Source organism: Excalfactoria chinensis, chromosome 9 (genome assembly GCF_039878825.1).
Source record: "Excalfactoria chinensis isolate bCotChi1 chromosome 9, bCotChi1.hap2, whole genome shotgun sequence".
NCBI classification, from domain to species: Eukaryota; Metazoa; Chordata; class Aves; order Galliformes; family Phasianidae; genus Excalfactoria; species Excalfactoria chinensis.
Window position 1 is genome coordinate 8,912,737 of NC_092833.1, and position 18,704 is coordinate 8,931,440.

General features: G+C 39.6%; 1 protein-coding gene across 17 annotated transcripts in view; it reads right to left on the minus strand.

Annotated features, from left to right (window-relative positions):
- DLG1 (discs large MAGUK scaffold protein 1) overlaps positions 1-18,704 on the minus strand; it is a 126,740-nt gene that overhangs the window by 95,696 nt on the left and 12,340 nt on the right. For 13 of the 17 annotated variants that reach the window (XM_072344041.1, XM_072344040.1, XM_072344045.1 and 10 more), the window contains exon 3: positions 17,846-18,012. In XM_072344041.1, coding sequence (XP_072200142.1) covers positions 17,846-18,012 — 167 coding nt within the window. Of the gene's footprint in view, positions 1-9,816; positions 10,568-17,845; positions 18,013-18,704 lie in introns of those variants that run through there. The other 4 variants (XM_072344036.1, XM_072344035.1, XM_072344034.1 and 1 more) reach the window with 2 other exon arrangements.

Here is an 18,704-nt window from a genome sequence, read left to right on the forward strand (position 1 = left end):
GTGATACAATAGAGAAGGCCTTGATACTGCAAACACTGCTCAGCTAGAACACTTGTTTTGCTGGGGGTAGGACATGGTGTGGAATGAGAGAACATTTTCTCAGGGGTTAGTGTAGAATGGATAATGCACTGAAGATCCCTCAGCTATTGAAGGACTACTCAGAATCTGATTCATTTAATCCACCTATTTGAAAGAATTCCTTTTGGAGCAGAAGTTGTCAATTGTGGAGCGTCCTTCATGTTGTTCATGTAATGTAGCTAAGGAAAGCAGCACTGCTGTTGTGTGACTCAACCTATTAATCAAGCATCTGTGCCTCCACTGGAAAAAATGAGGGCAAAGGGGTTAATAAAAAAAATGAAAAATCGGGGAGAGAAAATACAACTGTATGTATTCTTTGTCCAGTGAAGCCTCATGCTACTCCAGATTCATTTCAATAGCTGTTCATGCTTCCCCAACTCAACATTCAGAAAAGACAGCAATTTGCCATGTTACTGCTCTACTGTTTTGATGTAGCACCGGAGTAGGTTCTAAGAGCCACTCATAGCTAGTGCAGATGACGTGCTTGCATAATACTAACAATGACTTGAGAGTGCTTTGTTTTTCAATTTTATTTCCCTCCACTGCAGAGATGGAGATGGCAAACAAATCACTTCTCCAGTTCCACTACCTAAAAACTATGAGAACAGACCATAACTCACCTATAGAATAGCTTTCTGTGAGCAGGAGAGAATATGGGCACCAACAGTACTCTACCGATGCTCAATTATCTGCCACATTTATCTGCACCCTAAACTACTCAATGGCTGTACTATCTTTTTCTCCTCTGCTTCTCCCAAAACCACCAGATCCACCCTAGCACAACTGCTAGCCAGCCAGTTCCTTCCCAGTACCAACACATGGCTTTATTCAGCACTTACTGCAGAACTTGGCACAACTCCTTGCTGAGCTTCACAAACTGCCTTCTAACCCCATTCCCCAAATCACTGAGATCTGCCTATGCCAAGGTCCTGCAATTTCTTCTGTAAGTCATGTCAGCTAGAAGGGGTGTCATGTCATTTTGCTTGATGCGTGTTGCATCATTTCAGCAACTAGTGGTTTGCCTTGTACCGTGTTCACAAAGAAAACTTCAAATAATTCTACACTAAATGCTGCTCATCAGTCCTGCATAACCATGTTTCTAAGCCACAGTACTTCAAGAAGAACACATTTCCTGCCCTTGTAAAACTTCAGCAGCTACTGGTAAACAGATTGCACAGCTCTTCAAAACTGAGTTTTCCTTCTTGAAATGTTTCAGCAAGATGCAATATGTTCCTACAGAAAGTAGTGCCCTACTGTATCTTTGGATTTACTGCAAAGTTAGTGTCCATTGCAAATGTAGGTCTTTGTCCCCTTCCTTTAGAACACCTACAATACCATACTTCAACTAAAAAGACAAACAAGTTTTTACATAACCAAGTGGAAGAAAGCTATTAGATCAGAAAAGCCGTGCTGAAAGAATATTATCTCTTACTATAAAGATTTTGATATCTGTTATAAGACCACAATCAGACAAAAAGCCATTTCTCCCGTTTTTCTCACATTGTTCTAAGTTAATACAATGTAAAACTGAACTAAACAGAAAAAAACATTTTCTACTCTTTGCATTTTGCTTTTGATTCAAAATTAGCTCATCTTCTTTGTCCATTGATATATCTGGGCTGATAAGTTTTGCTAAGAATTACTTGATAAAAGTCATTTGGTTTTGGGAAGTAATTTTTGTTTGGTTGGTGAGGGGAGAAAGATTATATGCATGTACACATGTTTAAATAAAGTGAAGCCGTCTGCTTCACAGATCCTCTGAATTAGAAAGGGCACAAAGAACTCTGAATGCAGGATAATAAAACATCCTGTGTTGGCAAGGGCTCAACAAGGATCATCGAGTCCAGCTCTTGACTCCACAAGGGGCAATGCAAGAATTAAAGCACATATTAACAGCATTTTTCAAATGCAGCTTGAATATCAACAGGCTCAGGGCCATGACCACTCCTCCTGGTGGGGAATAAAATAATGTAAAGTATCACCAAGATTTTAGAGTTTTGAGATCAGCAAACCTGTATCCTGTAATTTCATACCATAGTTCTGCACTCTTCCTCACCTTTCAGAAGCATCTCCTCCTTTCAAATCTTTGCGGGCAGAGAAAGCCATGCCAAGTTCCCTAAAATGCAGATATTCACATTTTCCTGCTTGTCCTCTTCAGGAAATAAAATATACATAAGAACAGTAGAGGGCAGCATTTCTCCACTCACAAGGGCTGCTTCACCAGATGCCAGTAGCAATTAAAGATAAGGACATGAAACACAAGACAACCTTACAGTAAACCATCTCATTTTCTAAAGTCTCCATTTTACAGCAGTACACTATCACAGCCTATGCTATGCAAGCATCAGAACTGGGGTTCTGATATTGGGGTCTACTAGCCACCCCCTACCATTCAATCCTTCCAAATTACTCAAAGTAAGACAGATCTTCCTGCTGAGTTTCTCAACATGAACAACCAAATATGATCTTCAAAATCACCCAACTCCATCATAATGAGTTGGTATTATCTACATTATTATTTTAAAAGGCTTTCAATGAAATAAATACATTTAGCAACAGGAATCTTTTGATTCGCAGCTTCAGTTTGTTTTGGTTTAACTCACATTATTCCTGTTCTAACATCCTGTTTGACAAGTTATCGCTGTCTCTGTATTTTGGAATTATATTCCCTTTGTAGTTAAGCTCTTCCACTTTTTCCCCCCACAATTCAGAGTGAGGATTATAAAGCACTGTGTAAAACAGCACTTTCCCATCTCTTAAGTTGTGTGGATGGTCTCTAAAGACTATTTCACAACCGATTAAAATTAAAATCATGAAAGAGTTAAAAAGACCATGCTACTTCTACCTCAACCTCATACTTCCCTGCATTCCCCTGAATTTCAATTACTTTCATAACATCAGCTGTGTACATGTGATACCGTTAACAACCCAGTAGGAAGGGAGAAAGGAAAATTGATGCCTATCAGAGAAGATATCACGATTATTTCCAGGAAATTTTCTACAGAAGACTTGAGATGCATTTACTATTAATGAGTCACTGAATTTGCCACTCCTCCTCATCTGGAATTGTTCTAAAGTACAGAGTCCCACTTCAACAAAGAACGGTGCAGTGTCTGAAGCACAAGTGTGTGTGTGTGTGTGTGTGTGTGTGTGTGTGTGCATAAACACCTTGGTTGGTTTTTTGTTTTTTAATAACAATAAACTGAAGAATAAAAAATGTCTTTCTGGTAAGAAATCTGTTGAGAAGTACAGGAATATACTACAAGTCTACCCTGCACTACTGGGAGTTACTGTGTATTTCCCAACAGATAACTAACATAGAAAAGTGAGAAGTTGTCTGTTACATAAGAAAAAGAGTTCAGTACAGTAATATTCTGGGGATTTCAGAATAACTATAAAAAGAAGAAACCAAATGTGTCCCAGAGGAAAGCTCCTGGGCTACCCTGCTTGCACAGCCCTCACAACACGCAAGCAAAGCACTCCTCAGGAGTGTCAACTGCACCAAGGCAATAAAGGCACCACAAACAAGTGGTAGCTTCTTTTTGCTTCCCTACTGCCTGTTTTTTCCAGTACGAAAGAGATGCCATGCTGGTAAGTACAAATTCACTGCAGACTATTCCATTGCAACAGCACACTTGAGAGAAGCCTAAACCATGACTGGCACATTCAGCCTTGTGCAGATGAAGGACAAAAAATGTTCTCAGCATTCATTACAAGGTATGTAGGCACAAGCAAACCCACTGTTAGAGAACATACAAAGGATGTAAGGGAATCTCTCATCCAGGCAGTATGCGTTTGTAGCTAAAATGCCCTATGGACTGTTCATGCTCCATTGGGCATTCAAATGGGTTCAGAGAATGCTGATGACTTCTGCCCACATTGACCTTTAAGACAGTAGCCCTCAGTCACACTTTCATTAAGTATTAGCATTTCATTAAAGCATATCCTTCCCTCCTCCAAGCCCAGGATGCAGCAGTGACTGATGAAGAAAATCACCACTCATTAAACTATGTTAAAATTGAGTAATATTCACTGACAATGTACCATGCTATGGTTAAGAAACAAATAAAAAAGTGAAAAGAAAAGTAATCCTCACATTAAAAAGCCCCGCTGAAACCTACTGCATTGCATCTGCAAATCAAGTGCTGTGCCCACCTGTGAAAAAGAACCAACAGTGGCATACAAGAAAAATCAGCCAGTGAGTTCTGCCCTCCTTCAATCACACTTGAACAAAGAGAAAACCCTACTTGGATATCGTTTTAGAGAGGATTTTTTTGAGCAAGGGGTTGGGCTGTACTTTTTTGTGGGTTTATTTTTTGAAGAAACCTAAATACCCTGCCTGCTGCAGGAATCGTGCTGGAGACCATATGTCCAACTATGAGCAACCCTATATTTATTCACCCACTCTTTTCTCCCAGTTTTCATTACAACAGGAAACTGTGCCAGAGCTGCTCACTCTGAGGGTCCGGATTCACGAGCAGCAGCCAAAAAGACCAAACATTTCAGTTCACCTGAAGAGAGAATAGCTGCTCTCCTCCCTTCTCCTTCCAGAAATGCTGATCTGTTAAACCCTATCATTTTACCTGCCTTTTCAGCTGCAGCTGAGCCAATTTAACTGTTCCATACCCTACAATTCTCTATTCCAGCAGACACTTTTTCATAGCTCCAAGTGTTCAGCAGGCTTCTCCATGAGCTGCTTTCACTCACTAACCAACAGAAAAGCACGTTGCACTCTACTGGGCTTCCAGCACATGAGCAAGAAGCTGGAAGCATTCTCACTTGTAGCAATCTGATACATCAGGCCACTGTCACACCTGAAGCTACAGACTGAACTCTTCTCCCACAGTAAGAAAAGACAGCAGAGTAAAATTAGGAATAAACACTTCATTACTCCCATTGAAATCAGCAGCTTTTCTGACATAAGCTCACAGAGTTCCAGAAGGGAGTTCAGAAAATGCTTGAAAGGAATCTTTTATATGGGACAGATTTTTCCCCCCTTTATTGATGTATTCAGCATCTTTTCCAATCTAAATATACTCCACACCATGTTCTCAAACAGTACTGGAAATACTGGCATTTTATAACCATTTGTTGCTAATCAGACACATCTAGAACTCATGCAGTAACCAGACGTAACTACTTTCCACTACAAATAAGTACCGACTGGTGGACAAAGACTCAAAATCTTATGGTAACATTCATCAGGTTCATCTAGACACACCAAGAGTTGGCTCAACTACCCCACGTCTTCAGTCAAACTAGAACAAGTACAAACTTTGCTGATGCATGCCTGTCAGAAGAACTATGCAACTCTATTAACTTTATCAATGAAACAATCAAGTTAAGGCTTCAAAATGCTTAGGTCATTTACAAAGAATAAGCAAACACATGTAAACAGATTGTCTCTAGGGATAACCTGCATATAAAGTACAAGTCACAGACTGATACCTTTGTCCTGTATTTTATGTGCATTTTGGGGAGATGAACAAGTCCATATAGAAGAGAGCCATCCAAGTCTACTAAATACAGAGCAATTACCTCTCTCATAGGTTTTCTGGGCCAGGGCATTAGTGGCTAGAAGAATATCACATCAACAGAAAGATGATAATTTAAGAAAGACCCTTTAAAGAGAATTTACACGGATAAAGCTTATTGTATCTTTGTAATTGATATACAGTTATGTATTTTCCTAATATTTGCTTTCGCCTATTTTCTTATGCTTTCTTCAGAGTGCTTTTCAGATTTTATGCTTCAGGTTGCTCTATCATTTCCATTGCTGTCACTCTGTGTCATCTTCAACTTCTTCCTCACTCCTGGTGTCTTCAGTCATCTCATCATCTTCAAACCTATTCATCCACAGAACTCACACAAGTCACCTTTCAGTTCTGTCCATGGAATCCAAAATACAGTATTGTTATTTATTTACTTAAGATCTTTAGCTCCAACTTTTGGATTTAACCACTCTCTTGCTGGTTCATATTACCCCTAAACTACTTTATTTGCTATTAAGAGTCAGAAACACAAAGCTCAAGTCCAATCTGAGCAATAAAAATTCAAGTAGTCTTTACAAACACAACACCTGCAGTAGGGATGTCACTTCTCCCAGCATGACTACAAGTTCAGCATTCTCTCCTTATATTCCTCATCTTTTTTGTCAGATACCCTTTAAGTCCACCTACAGTACACATTCCTCACTCTTAGCAGCACACCTCATCTTCTATTCTGAATGCCAATGAGCCAATCCTTTAGTCTGCAGGCAGCCATCCCTCGTTCTGACACCTACCAGCCATCCCAGCAGGCAGCTGTTTCTTTGGCATTGCTTTATACTGCAAGCTTACATACAGTAGCAGTTTCATACCATCTGCCAACACTGCCAACATTACTGTGATGCACAGGTTTTTTTTCCTTTCACTTCCCAAAGTTTTTATGATGACTGATTCTGCACCCATTTCTTCAACATGAGAACCAGATGGCATATCAAAGCCAAGTGGTATCTTATTTGCACTACTCAATTGGCTCAGCAGACCACCATGTTCTATAGGCAACCCAATACATTTGGAAATCTATTTGTTCTTTAGTGAAGACAGGAAATGGTGGCAAAACAAAATTAGACAGTGATTTCCGCATCAGCTTTTTACATGAAAGCCTATATAAGAATTGTTTCCATTTACACAGCCTTGCCTCCATTGCTTCATGTTTCTTTCCATCATTAGAGACTACTCACAGTGCCTCCAAAATCGCAATGCAACCTCTCCTTATCTCTTCTCATAGACTTTGTTATAGCATATCTGAAATACTGTGACAAGTCCTATGGAAAGCCACCAAGATGGTGAAAAAGCTGGAGCACAATGAGGAAAGGTTCAGGGAACCTGGAGAAACAAAAGCTTCAGGCAGAGCTAGCAGCAGCCTTCTTACACCTAGGAGTAGCTTACGAAGAAAACCAACATTGGCTCTTTGTAGTGCACTACAGGAAGAGAGACAATGTTCAAACAGACAGGGTGAGGGCAAATGAGGGAGCTACCAAAGGAATTAAAAGAAAAAAAAGGCCTGTATTTATGAAAAAGAATTAATCCTCTGACCACATTGCCAGAAAAGTTACCAAATCTCAGTTGCTAGATGCTTACAAGCCCCAACCAGCTAAAGCCTTAAATGACCCATTTTGAGTTTGATGGTTGGGTGAGGTCACTTCCACAGGACCTGTACCTGTAGGCAGCAGGTGAGGAGGAACAGGAGCTGTGCTGCATGTTTGGGCTCCACAGAGCCTCCTGCCTTGCACAGCCACATCACTGCTGGCTCAGTTGACCAGCATTTTCAGTGACTCCTGATTTAACAACCTGGGGAAGGAAGCAAAATAAAAAGCGAAAAATAGAAACCTTCATCTTTCCCTTCAGTACTAAGAAACACATCATACATGCTCACCCCCTTCTGAAGATAGCACATTTTGGCTACTGTCAGTAACAAGGTGCTGGTCTGGATGGACAGTACTGTGGGGCTGTCCAAGCAGTACACCTCTTGAGGTTCTGAAACAAAACCTGTACACAGCAACCATTCCTTTGCACTACTGCCTTATGAGGAATATTATTTGAAGAAATGTTAGATCAGATGTTTACATTTAATGATTTTACTGAACGTGTACTATTGAACGATTGAGTTAACAAAGACGGCTCAAAAACTGCTCTTCTGGAAAAAAACAAAATACACAGATATGAAAAATCATTAAGTGTCATGTACTCATTTAAAACTGTTACTTAAATAAAGTCATTACTGTAAGCACAGCCCACGTGCCTGCTCTTAATAGTATCCATGGTTGCAGTGATGCAAATTTGCCTACCTACATCAAACCAAATGTGCCCACATAAGGAGAGAAAAAAGCCCTGCATTAATCAGTGTTCTTTGCACTGGATGAGCGTGAAGAAAAGCAGTAATTTAAGGATTTATTTGTTCATCACAAACAGACCTTCATTTTTAATTAAATACAGCACAATGATCAAATTAGGAAAGATCTCTCAAATTCATTAGAAAATTCATCTCCCTGACCAAATTCTCTACTTTGCTAAGTAACAATGAATCGTTTCAAATACTTTTTCACATGGCAAGGAGGAAAGTGAAGTATTTAACAGTACTTCTAATATCATACATTTCTTTAATGCGGATTTCAAATGTCATGTGCATTAACTTACATCAGAGAAGTAGTTTCACGCACAACATTAAGGAATTTGTTTTTCATTAGATTACAACTTTCCAGTCATCAGATACACCAGTGTTCACAGAGAAGCACAGTACTTTCATAAGCTTCACTTTAAATAAACATCTTCACATGAAGATGCCAGGCAGTACAGGAACATTTAGCTAATTGAGGCCAGAACTTCATGTTAAACAGCCAGGAAGGATTAAGAGGTGGTAGGTAACTCCAGGTGGAGATGCAGTATCAGTCTAAGCCAATTGAAAGACTTGTGTTGGAGAGAGGATGATCTCTTTCTCTTCTCTGCAGCATCGCTGCAAACAGCCGGACTTATGCAAGTATTAGCTCTCATAGGGCAGTGATGGCTGAAACACAATCCTTCTTTGCTAGAATCTATTTTCAAGTGTCTTAACTTTTTGTATGAATCATTTTTCCGCTCATTGGGATCATTATCTGATCCCTATCCCTAATCTCACTGTATCTTAAGGAGTAAAGCAGCAATGCTAAGAACGACTGTAATCAAACTTGTGATTTTAAAGGGTAGGTTTTACTTCCAAGAAACCAACAGCTTAGACACCAAAAAGACTTCTTGCTGGCAACAGATGAGGTAACCTCACCCATTCCAGTCAGCCTGTGCTTTCCTCCATCAAACAGACTCATTAACACCTTTACCTTGCGTCTTATAAAAAGTATCCCCAATTCCACGCAACATTCTTTATGATGTTTAGTTTCATTATGTTCCTTGAGACTGTGCTTCTGAACAAGCTGCACTGTCTCAAATTACCTAACAATAACAGCAGAAGCCAGACTAGATTGTTAGAAGTTTAAACTTGCACTTACTCAAATATCCAGGGAAAGGGAGCAACACAGGACAACAGTTTGCCAGCAACAAGAACAATAAAAATCTTCAAAAAGACAACAAAACAAGAAGTCTCACCCCATTCACATTTCACAAGCACACATTAACACAGTATCTGTTTATGCATCAGATTTTACCTTTACCAGTTACATGGACTGCATTAACACAATCACAAAACTTCTTTCTAGCACAGAAGTAACGGCACTAAGCTATTTGGGTGCCTCCATCTCAAAGCAGCAAGATGTCCAGATTACAGAACATATGGAAATACATCCATCCCTAGCAGGACTTGCTAAATTCAGCATCTTTTCTCTTAAAGATGTCCTGATAATGGTTATGTAAAACATCACTTAGAATTCCACAGTACGGAACAAAAAGCCAACTATTATATTATAGCACATTCAAAGAGCCAGTTCTATAGGGAAGAATCTTACTGCAAAATGACAAAAACAAATTCATGATTCTACTTCACATGGGTTTTTAAACCTGCACAATCGGCTCTGACAAGAATTTCATTCTGTGACTGTTCTTAGCAACAACTACAGAATGTATATTCATAATTGATGCATTTAAAGTTAAAAACAACAACAGCACTAGAATACCATCAAGATGTTCTCATCACAGGGAGACAAAATTGAAAGAGAGGTTCAAGAACTTTTAAGATCAAAAGTATTAATCAAAAGCTTTATGATCTTACCTTGGTGGTCACAATGCATAAACAATCCATTGTTTCAGCATAGCAGGTATTTTTCCAAACATTTAAGAGGCTTATTTTCAGTCCCAGCTAAAGATCATCTCAAATGAGAAGCACTCTTATTGAATAGTCAAAACAGTAGAATGTGAGCCAGGTTCCCCTTTGAATTCATTCAGAGGTAGAAATAACGTGAAGAAAAAGAAAGAGCAAGCTAAAATACAAAGGCTGGAAGTTTCATGAAAGATTCTTAACCTATTTTGTCTATCTCTGTCTGAAAAACTCAGATTTATCCTTGAAAATATCTTACAAAAGATGTCAAATCTCATTCCATACCAGTTAAGTGCCTCCTCATAGTCTGTTTCACTTACTCCTCTTTCAGGATTACCTAACACATGCGAGTCATAGGGATTCATTTGATGAAATGCACTAAGAAATTATTCTACAGCAAAAAAATCTCAGTTCAGCTTCTCTTAGCTTGTTACGATTTCTAAAATTAAGCTTTTGTTCAAAAATCGTTAAGATTGCAAGGAAGCATTTTTCCTCTAACATCATTTCAGCATTTGCAAGCTGCAAAACAACTGATTTCTTAAGCTGTAATGAATGGAATATTCCACGTAGAACAGGGAGAGAAGAAAGTGGCAAGGAAAGAGTAATGCATATTGCAAGAGAAATGCTATTTTGAGCCTCAAATTAACCTAGAATTTCATTTCCTTTTGTAATGCTGTAATGCAATGACAAGGCACAGTTTGTATGCACAAGCATAGCCTTCTTAGCCTGATCAACACAGCTGGGAAAAGTCAAACATTCGGACACACACAAAAAAACAGCTTGTACTGTGAAACACCAACCTGGCAGTTTCATGCACAAATAAGAACCCTGCTATATTAATCTAGTACACAAAGCATTGGAAGCAACCAGTTAACCTTCAGTTCAGTTATCCTCTCCTACTAGGTCTCTCCCCCCCCTCTCTTTGCTGCATGTACAGGGAAGCATTTTGAAAAAATATATCAACAGACAACTTTAAACTTAAATCCTCACGTGTATTATTTTGAGTTTAGCCCACGATGCACAACCAGCCAATTCAATGGTATTTTGTGTCACCAAACAAGTCTAAAACATTCCAGGTATCTACCCAGAGCATTCTCTCAATACCCTTTCACTTTAAAAACAGGTTCCAGAATCAAGTCCAAGCAGCCCCTGGTATGCATTGCATTAGTACAAGACTGTTCTCTCTCCTTTTTCATCCTTGAAAGAGCCATTCTTCACATCACATCATCTGGAACAATAAAGCTTAATTCACTCTGAGCCCTCTGGATGCCCACAAGTGGCTGTGCCAACACCTACCAGGCACCGTGCTGCACTTGTCCCCACATTTGCTAGCCAGAGCACTGCACAAGGCAGCAGCCCCCTGCTGCTGTAGTCACCCCCAACCCACACAAGCCTCAGATTAATGCACGCATTGCTCACACCATGATGACATGGTCACAGGTGTGTGCCATGATGAGACCTTGACTTTGAATGAGGCATACACACCCATGTTTTATAGTCAAAAACAGAACTAGTTTTGTTTCAAATGAGTATATCAATCAAAGCCTAGCTCTCACAGAAGTGGCAGGGCTGAGGGAGCTCAGGCATTACAACAGAAGCACCACATGTTGAATAGTATCGAATAGAGGCTGGCAAGCATCAGGTCACAAGAGCTATGAAGCCAAACAACAGCAATGCTGTTTTCCCCTCAGCAGATATACAAGTAGAAAAATTCCACTGTTTTAGTCCACTGGACTACTCAGCTCTGCCCTATTATACACTGGGGGGGAGAAAGAAAAAAACCAAAATGAAAGAAGAAATTAGGAAACTATTATTCCTAACATTAAACATTTCATTTTGCAGACTGTTGGTGCTTTTACAGGACATGGGAGAAAAGAAGGACACTAGAAAATATTTTTTCCGTTTCTAAATTGCTAAAATAAATTCATTAAACAAGACAAGCTTGCTCATATGCAAGCAAAAGAAAATACTCAGCTCAGCTTAAATAGGATGTCAAGTTTTATCTTACAACATCTGGCCATTAAGACCAGGATTTCTGCCTTGCATGTTGGAATCAAAGCAGAGATTCATGCTGTCTGTGCTGTCTAAGTATTTCTGGTATGAACACCAGGTGAAGCTTTCCCACTGCAGAGATAAACATGCATCTTTCAGATTGATTTAAGACTCAATCTGGACAGAAGAATAAAAACTCTTGAGTTTAGAAAACAGACGCCAAGCAGCAGCCAAGCAGCTGGAAATGCACTATGTCAGAAGAAAAAACAAGCACGTAGCTCAGTGCATTCAGGATACTCCTCATACAAAACATCTAAATCCCTCAAGTCTCCTGAGAAGGCTGATGGCTCAGGTGCCTTGAGCAGAGAACTTCATAAAGCACAAAGATACAAAACCAAGAGAAACCAAACAAATGCCTTTTTAGGTGGCTTGGCATCTAGAAACATCTCTTAATGCCCGGCCCAAGGCATGCAGCCCACGCATGAGTTTCTCACACAAATTTCAATTCAGGAGCTCCCAATGGTGCACAAGCTCTGCCTGCCCATCAATCATGCTCTGTGTATCAGGGGCACAAATCAATGATATTTCTCATCACTCAAATCTCTCTCAGCCATCCTGCTCTAAGATTAAGCTTATACAACCTAATTGTGGCTACGTCTGACTTATTCAGAGATACTTTCTTCTTTTTTCTTTAAATTCTTGCCTTCTCTGGGAATCCTTTAGAACTAACAATCATCTCCTCCCCACTCACTGTCATCTTTTTTACCAAGCCCAGTGGCCAATAAACCTTGTCACAAAAGGCACCTCACTGATCAGACCCACAACAGATTCACACAAGCTGTGCCAAAGGGAACAATTCAGAGAGCATAAAGAGGCCTTGCTTGGTTGAAGTGTCAAATGGATGAAAAAGCTATTTATCAGTAAACAGATGTCATCGTGGGGCAAGTCCACGCAGAATAGAAAGATACCAATCACACATACTGTAATGGCAGAGCAAGATATTTTGTAGCAAATACCAATGCACATTTTCATAAATCCAGTACACAGATGGATAAGCTCTTAAAGAGAGTACATAAACAAGCAGCTCCCGGCCCAAAAACACGGTATCTGCATGCTTTTCATTGGAAATCCTGCTCAGAAAACAAACACGTTTGAAAATACAAGTCAAGCATTCCTGAGGCTTAGCATTTTCAAAGAAACAGGACCATAGCTACTTGGAGACAAGATTCAGAACTCCCTGAATGACCAAGCACATGTTACACCTCAAAGCTCAGAAAGACGGTGCTGTTGAAGAAAAACAACTATGTAAAAAAAAAAAAACAGAACTGAAACTGCTGTTAATCAATACATTAACTTGGAAATTTCTTTATGTTAAATTGTGTTGTGAGGAGCAAGAAAAAGATCCCGAAGTACACCAAAAACCTGAATCAATGTCATGAAATGCACGAATGGCTCTATTTTTAATGCAAAGAATAACACACTTATATGTAGTCAGCAAGCATTTCCCAGTAAAATCTCTATTATTTCACTGAAATCATAAACAGCATCGCAATCTGTTCACATACTCATATCCACTGAAAAATAAATGTTTGTCAGCTCTATGTCATACCAGTAGCAATCACCAACATCTGCTCTACCCAGTTCCATTCACCACTACCTGTACCATTAACACTGTGAAAAACAAAGCATGATAGTCATGTGAGTAATGCCAAGGAAAGAAGATGGGATTTTCTCATGTTGTATTACCTACAAATTCCTTCAGGCTGTACTTGGCAGTCTATTCTTTTTCCAACATGAGATTCTCCATCTACCAGATAAGTCACCAGAAAATTAAAGGAAAATCCAGGCATATATGAGCCATACAATGAATAAATCACAAAAATTAAAATAATGCTTTGGAAAAACAGCGATTTTGCAAATAGTTTCATCTGCCAACAAGGGATAAAAGCACACATGGTTATTTAAATGCTAATTTGCTCTCTAATTCTTCTAGAAAACCTGTGTAACATTCAGCAGTCACAGGTATAACCAGAGAAGCAGGCTTAGCTGAGCTTTTTGAGAGTACATCAGTTCCCCAACTTCAGCAGATCTGAAGAGATTTCAAAGACCTGGTAAAGATCAAGCAGTAGCATCACTGCAAGCATTATCTCAGCTCCTCTAGCAAAGAAAGTATTAACATCTTAAGGTGCTGCAACCTAACCCATCTACCTTAGAACCCAGATGCACAGCGCTATTACTACAAGTTAAAAACAAAACAATTTAGGGTAAACTTTTAGAAACAGCAGAAACTTGCTGTTTGTGTATGCATCCTGAACTGAATTCCACTCTCTTATTTGTACAAACTGTCTGGATTTTAAGAATTGAAGGAAAATAATAGCAAGCCAAATGTCATTTCCCTCCCATAAAGCTGGCATGGGGAAAGCAATGAGGCTCCTCAGACCCCACGCTATACACTCACTACAAGACCTCAGACTGTACACTACTAGATGCCCAATTAAAACAAGCATGCTATTTCTTCAGAAAAAAAAAGTAGTTGAAAAACATACCGGGCAATACACATGCATATGCAACACAAGCACAAAGCTACAGTCTGACAACACGTTGCAGAACAATCAGACTGCACACCATCAAGGTAGCCAGTAAGGAGTCCATATAAATACTGAGGGCATATTTGAAGATGTTCACCATGACAGGCCTAGGATTTCACCAGGAAGCACCTGATTTTGGGACAACTGACTGTGTTTGTAAAGGCCTGATGAAGATTCTGCAGTCAACAAAGCCTACTGCAATAGAGAAACAGAAGCACAACGTCCTGCATCTTTAACACCATACACCAGGTAGGCAGGCAATGCTTCCAGGGATTTCCTCTAAGATTCTGACTATTTGATATATGTTTCTAGTATGAATACAAACAGCTACAGACTATCCATTAAATAAGTGGTTTTCTTCATTCCTCTGGAAAATAGTTCCAAGTTCCTTCTCCATAGAATGTTATCTCATCTTAAGATGTCACATAGAGCTATCAAAAAAAGTAGTTGAAAAGTTAAAAAACACCACTGCTTGCTTTGTAGGCACAACTAATTTTCATGCTGTATGAGAAGTTTAAGTTAGGTTAATTGCATCTCTTATCAAAATATTTACATTATCTTTCTTTGTATGGATTTTGAACATGCTCAGCCTGAGCCTGCAGCATGCTTTAATAGCAAAGTCAGCTAACAGCATCTAAATGGTGTTATCAGAAGCACAGTAATATCAAGAGAAAGTATTCCACTTCACTTGGCACTTTTATTAATACAGCTGAAATACTGCATTCAGCTTGCAGCCCCCCAACATGAGAAGGATGTAGATAACCTGAAGCAAGTTGTGCAGTGGGCCACCAACACAGTGAGGGGCTGGAAGGATACCCCACAGAGAGAGGATGAGGGTGCTGCTCCTGCTTTAGCTTTGAGAAAAAGTTTCAGTACGACCTAAAAGAAGTCTTCCAGTACCTACAAGACAACAGGGTAAGTGCATCTGCATGATGAGAAAATTAAGAAAGAGAAATCAACTGAAATGGATTTCAAGAAGTAAAAGGTTTTCCCCTGTCAGGATAGTCTAGCATTGGGACAGATTGCCCAGACAGACTTTATAGTCTCTATGTTTTCATTAACTCTTAGCAATCCAACATTTTCCATTAGTGAGCTTGGATGATTCTACGATTGCAAGATGATTAAAGTTTCATTTCTACCTAGCTTTGGTTGGACACTTAGCTGACTGGTCTGTAATTTCAGCTCTTTTCCTTCCTTATTTCCTCTTCTGCTTTCTTTCTATTACAAGAGAAAAGAACTTGGCAAGAAGGACTCAGGAGACAGTAAGCCAGATACTCTCTACATGCCTGATTCTATCTGCACATGCCCATATGTTTAAACAGGGAAAACCACAGATCAGCTAACCATTATTCACTAAACACTGAGATCTGTTAGCCTAGCTGTAAAAGTAAATGTTCTGGCTCAAGTTCCACCATCATAAGCCAAAATGCTTATTTTCTGATGGGATTTTTTTCTTCCCCTCCCCCCCCCAGCTTCAAGATGAAGTTGTGGCTACTTTTACATCAAAGGAATTAAGCTTCAATTAAACCAACCAATACCCTACCGAGTGAAAGGAAAGAAACAAAGGAAAAAAAAAAAAGAAGAGTTTCCTTAGCAATGAACTCCTCAAGTAGGTCAAGAGAGACTTCAACCAGAGATTCGAGTTTCACCACGTACTTCTCAGGCACGAAGCATCCCACCTCCAGATGGCACTACAGATCACAGCACGCGGCTCCACAAGAGCTCAGCAGCACAGACCCTTCTCCCACGGATCAGCACGGAAAGCCAGTCCGCTTTACACTCCTTAACCTACACTACCAACGCACCCCAAACTCAGTATCTAACGCACATGAGAGAGCTATGCACCCATTAACCTTTTATAATTGAAACGGGATACACCTTTCCCTGGTCCTTAGTGCTGTGGGGATTAACATTCCTGTCCTACTTATCACCGCTTTGAATCTTTTTTTTCTGTCCCATCATCATTTTGAACTGCAAGTTAAAACAAATAAAGCTGTCAGAAAGCAGGGAAAGGAAAACAGATTGCTGCGAGTAGGAAAGCTGCAGTCTGTAGCTCTACCTTCCTCTAATACAGCGTCTACGGGAATCACAAAATCTACTCTTTTGATCCAGAAGTAGTAAAGCCAAAGAACTCTGTTATGTTCCATTAAAAGCCCTTAGGCAAGCTAAACTTGCATACCAGTACTCCCTGTATATACAAGCACACATTGCTAAAAAGTCACTTCCAAAGTCAGCTGCATAGAAAGTTCTTGTAATACAATCCTCATTCACTTCAGGGAAGCACTCTATTCCCACTCGCAAGCAGTTTTCACATACATCAAGTGTCAGCTGGAAGAAAACCCAGTTGGTCCAGAGCAACTACAGCAGAAGCATATCACGAAGGCAAAAGAAGCATATTTTAAGGCATTACATTCAAGACCATCAATCTGCAAGCAATAAAAACTGTTCCATTCTCATCCACTCTTGTCCTACCACCAAACATGCATAAAATAATGTCAAAGCACATCTGGTACATTGGTCTGGTTATACCTGGTTAATGAGCTACCATTCATCTGGGGAGCAGCCCTGCAAGCCTAAAAAGTGACCATTTCTGTTTAGAAGTTGCCCATGAACCAGACGAGTATGTTAGACTCAGATTCCCACTGATCTCTAATAAGTTTCAGTGAACAAAACAAATCAATAGGTTTCACACATGCTGTAACAGTATGTAACAGGCTCATTACACCCTTACATTGATTAAAACCACATTAATAATAAAAAACAAAGTTCCTAGGAAAAAAGCGTGTTATCTTTCAAAAAATAATGAAATTCACATTGAAATTCCACACTTCAAAACTCCATCTATCCAACTACAGTGTGGGAAAACAGCACTCTTAATTAGCAGAATGCTAATAAAGTCAGGTCAGCTTTGTTGTGTGTGACAAAGACAGAGAGAAGCTCAGTTTGGTTTCGAATAAACACCCACACCAATATGCACAACCATGCTTTTAAATAGGGGAAGTAAATGCAAGATCTACTTCATATATTGAAGGCCAAACAAATGTTTGAATTCCACAGGATATTTGAGGCAAGTCCGGAGGAAGACAGGTGGCTTTGTCACAGATGTCCAAATCTGGGCCACTTAAAAGAATAACAAAGTATCCACTTGATATCAGGCTCAGTTCTAGTAACAATATACACCACTACCACTGTACTGCACAGGAGAAACAGTTGCTTCATCTAGCAAACAGCTACACTAATATACTTCACCAATAACTGTGTTTAGGACTTCCTGAGTTAGGCTTACAGGTAACGCATCACGCTTTTTCCGTACTGCTTTTCATTTATCCAACATTACTCCATTTTCTCCTTAGGTGAGAGAATTAACATTCCAATGGTTAAAAAATACAGCAGAGATGACATACCTCTACACTTGGGCTAAGGCTACTTGGCAGTGTTTCTGATGTCACTGTTGTGCTCGGAAGGCTGGAGAAGTCCCAGGTATTCACAGGCTGTATTGGTTCAGGCGGCTGAGAGTGATCAATGCATTTTGGATTGTCAAGTAAGGTCACTTCATAAAATTCTTGAATATCTAGAAATGTGGGGGGAAAAAAAAATAAATGGTGAAGTTAGGCTCCATCATTACTATGAATTCTGAGTTTAACAACATTCTCATCCTGCAAAACAAATTAGATAACCACTACTTGATATACTCATCACAGATGAAGCCCTATCATTAAGATCACTCAAACCTTCCCACAGGATACACAACTCCCTGTGCCTTGTATCTCAGAACATGCATGTCCCCGCTCACTTCAGGCTTTGGTCACTGGCAGCAGTGCTACCAGAAGCACAGGCTGCAGCAGGAACAGCAGAAGCATATAGAATAACTTCAGTGGAACAGAAGGGATGGGTATCTGTGCTTCAGCTGATGCTATACCTAACCTGAGGGAATGCAGCCTTTGCTCACCTGAAACCTCTATTCAAGGACAACATTAAAAGATCTCTTCCTGTGGTATGTACTTAAATTAAATGACCATAGAAGTACAAGTATTCTGATGAAATCAGCACCAAGAAAGTTAAAAGGAGTTAGGAAAAAGGAAACTGATCGAGATAAACTGAAAGAAAAAAACAACACACCGTGACTCAAGTAACAGAGATAGGGTGGAAATTGAATACTATGAATTATAAGTCACACTTATGAACAAATAAATAGATTTTGTTATTTATGAAAATTCAGCTGGAAACTTCAAGGGAAAAAGAATCTGGCAGCATTAGCTTTTG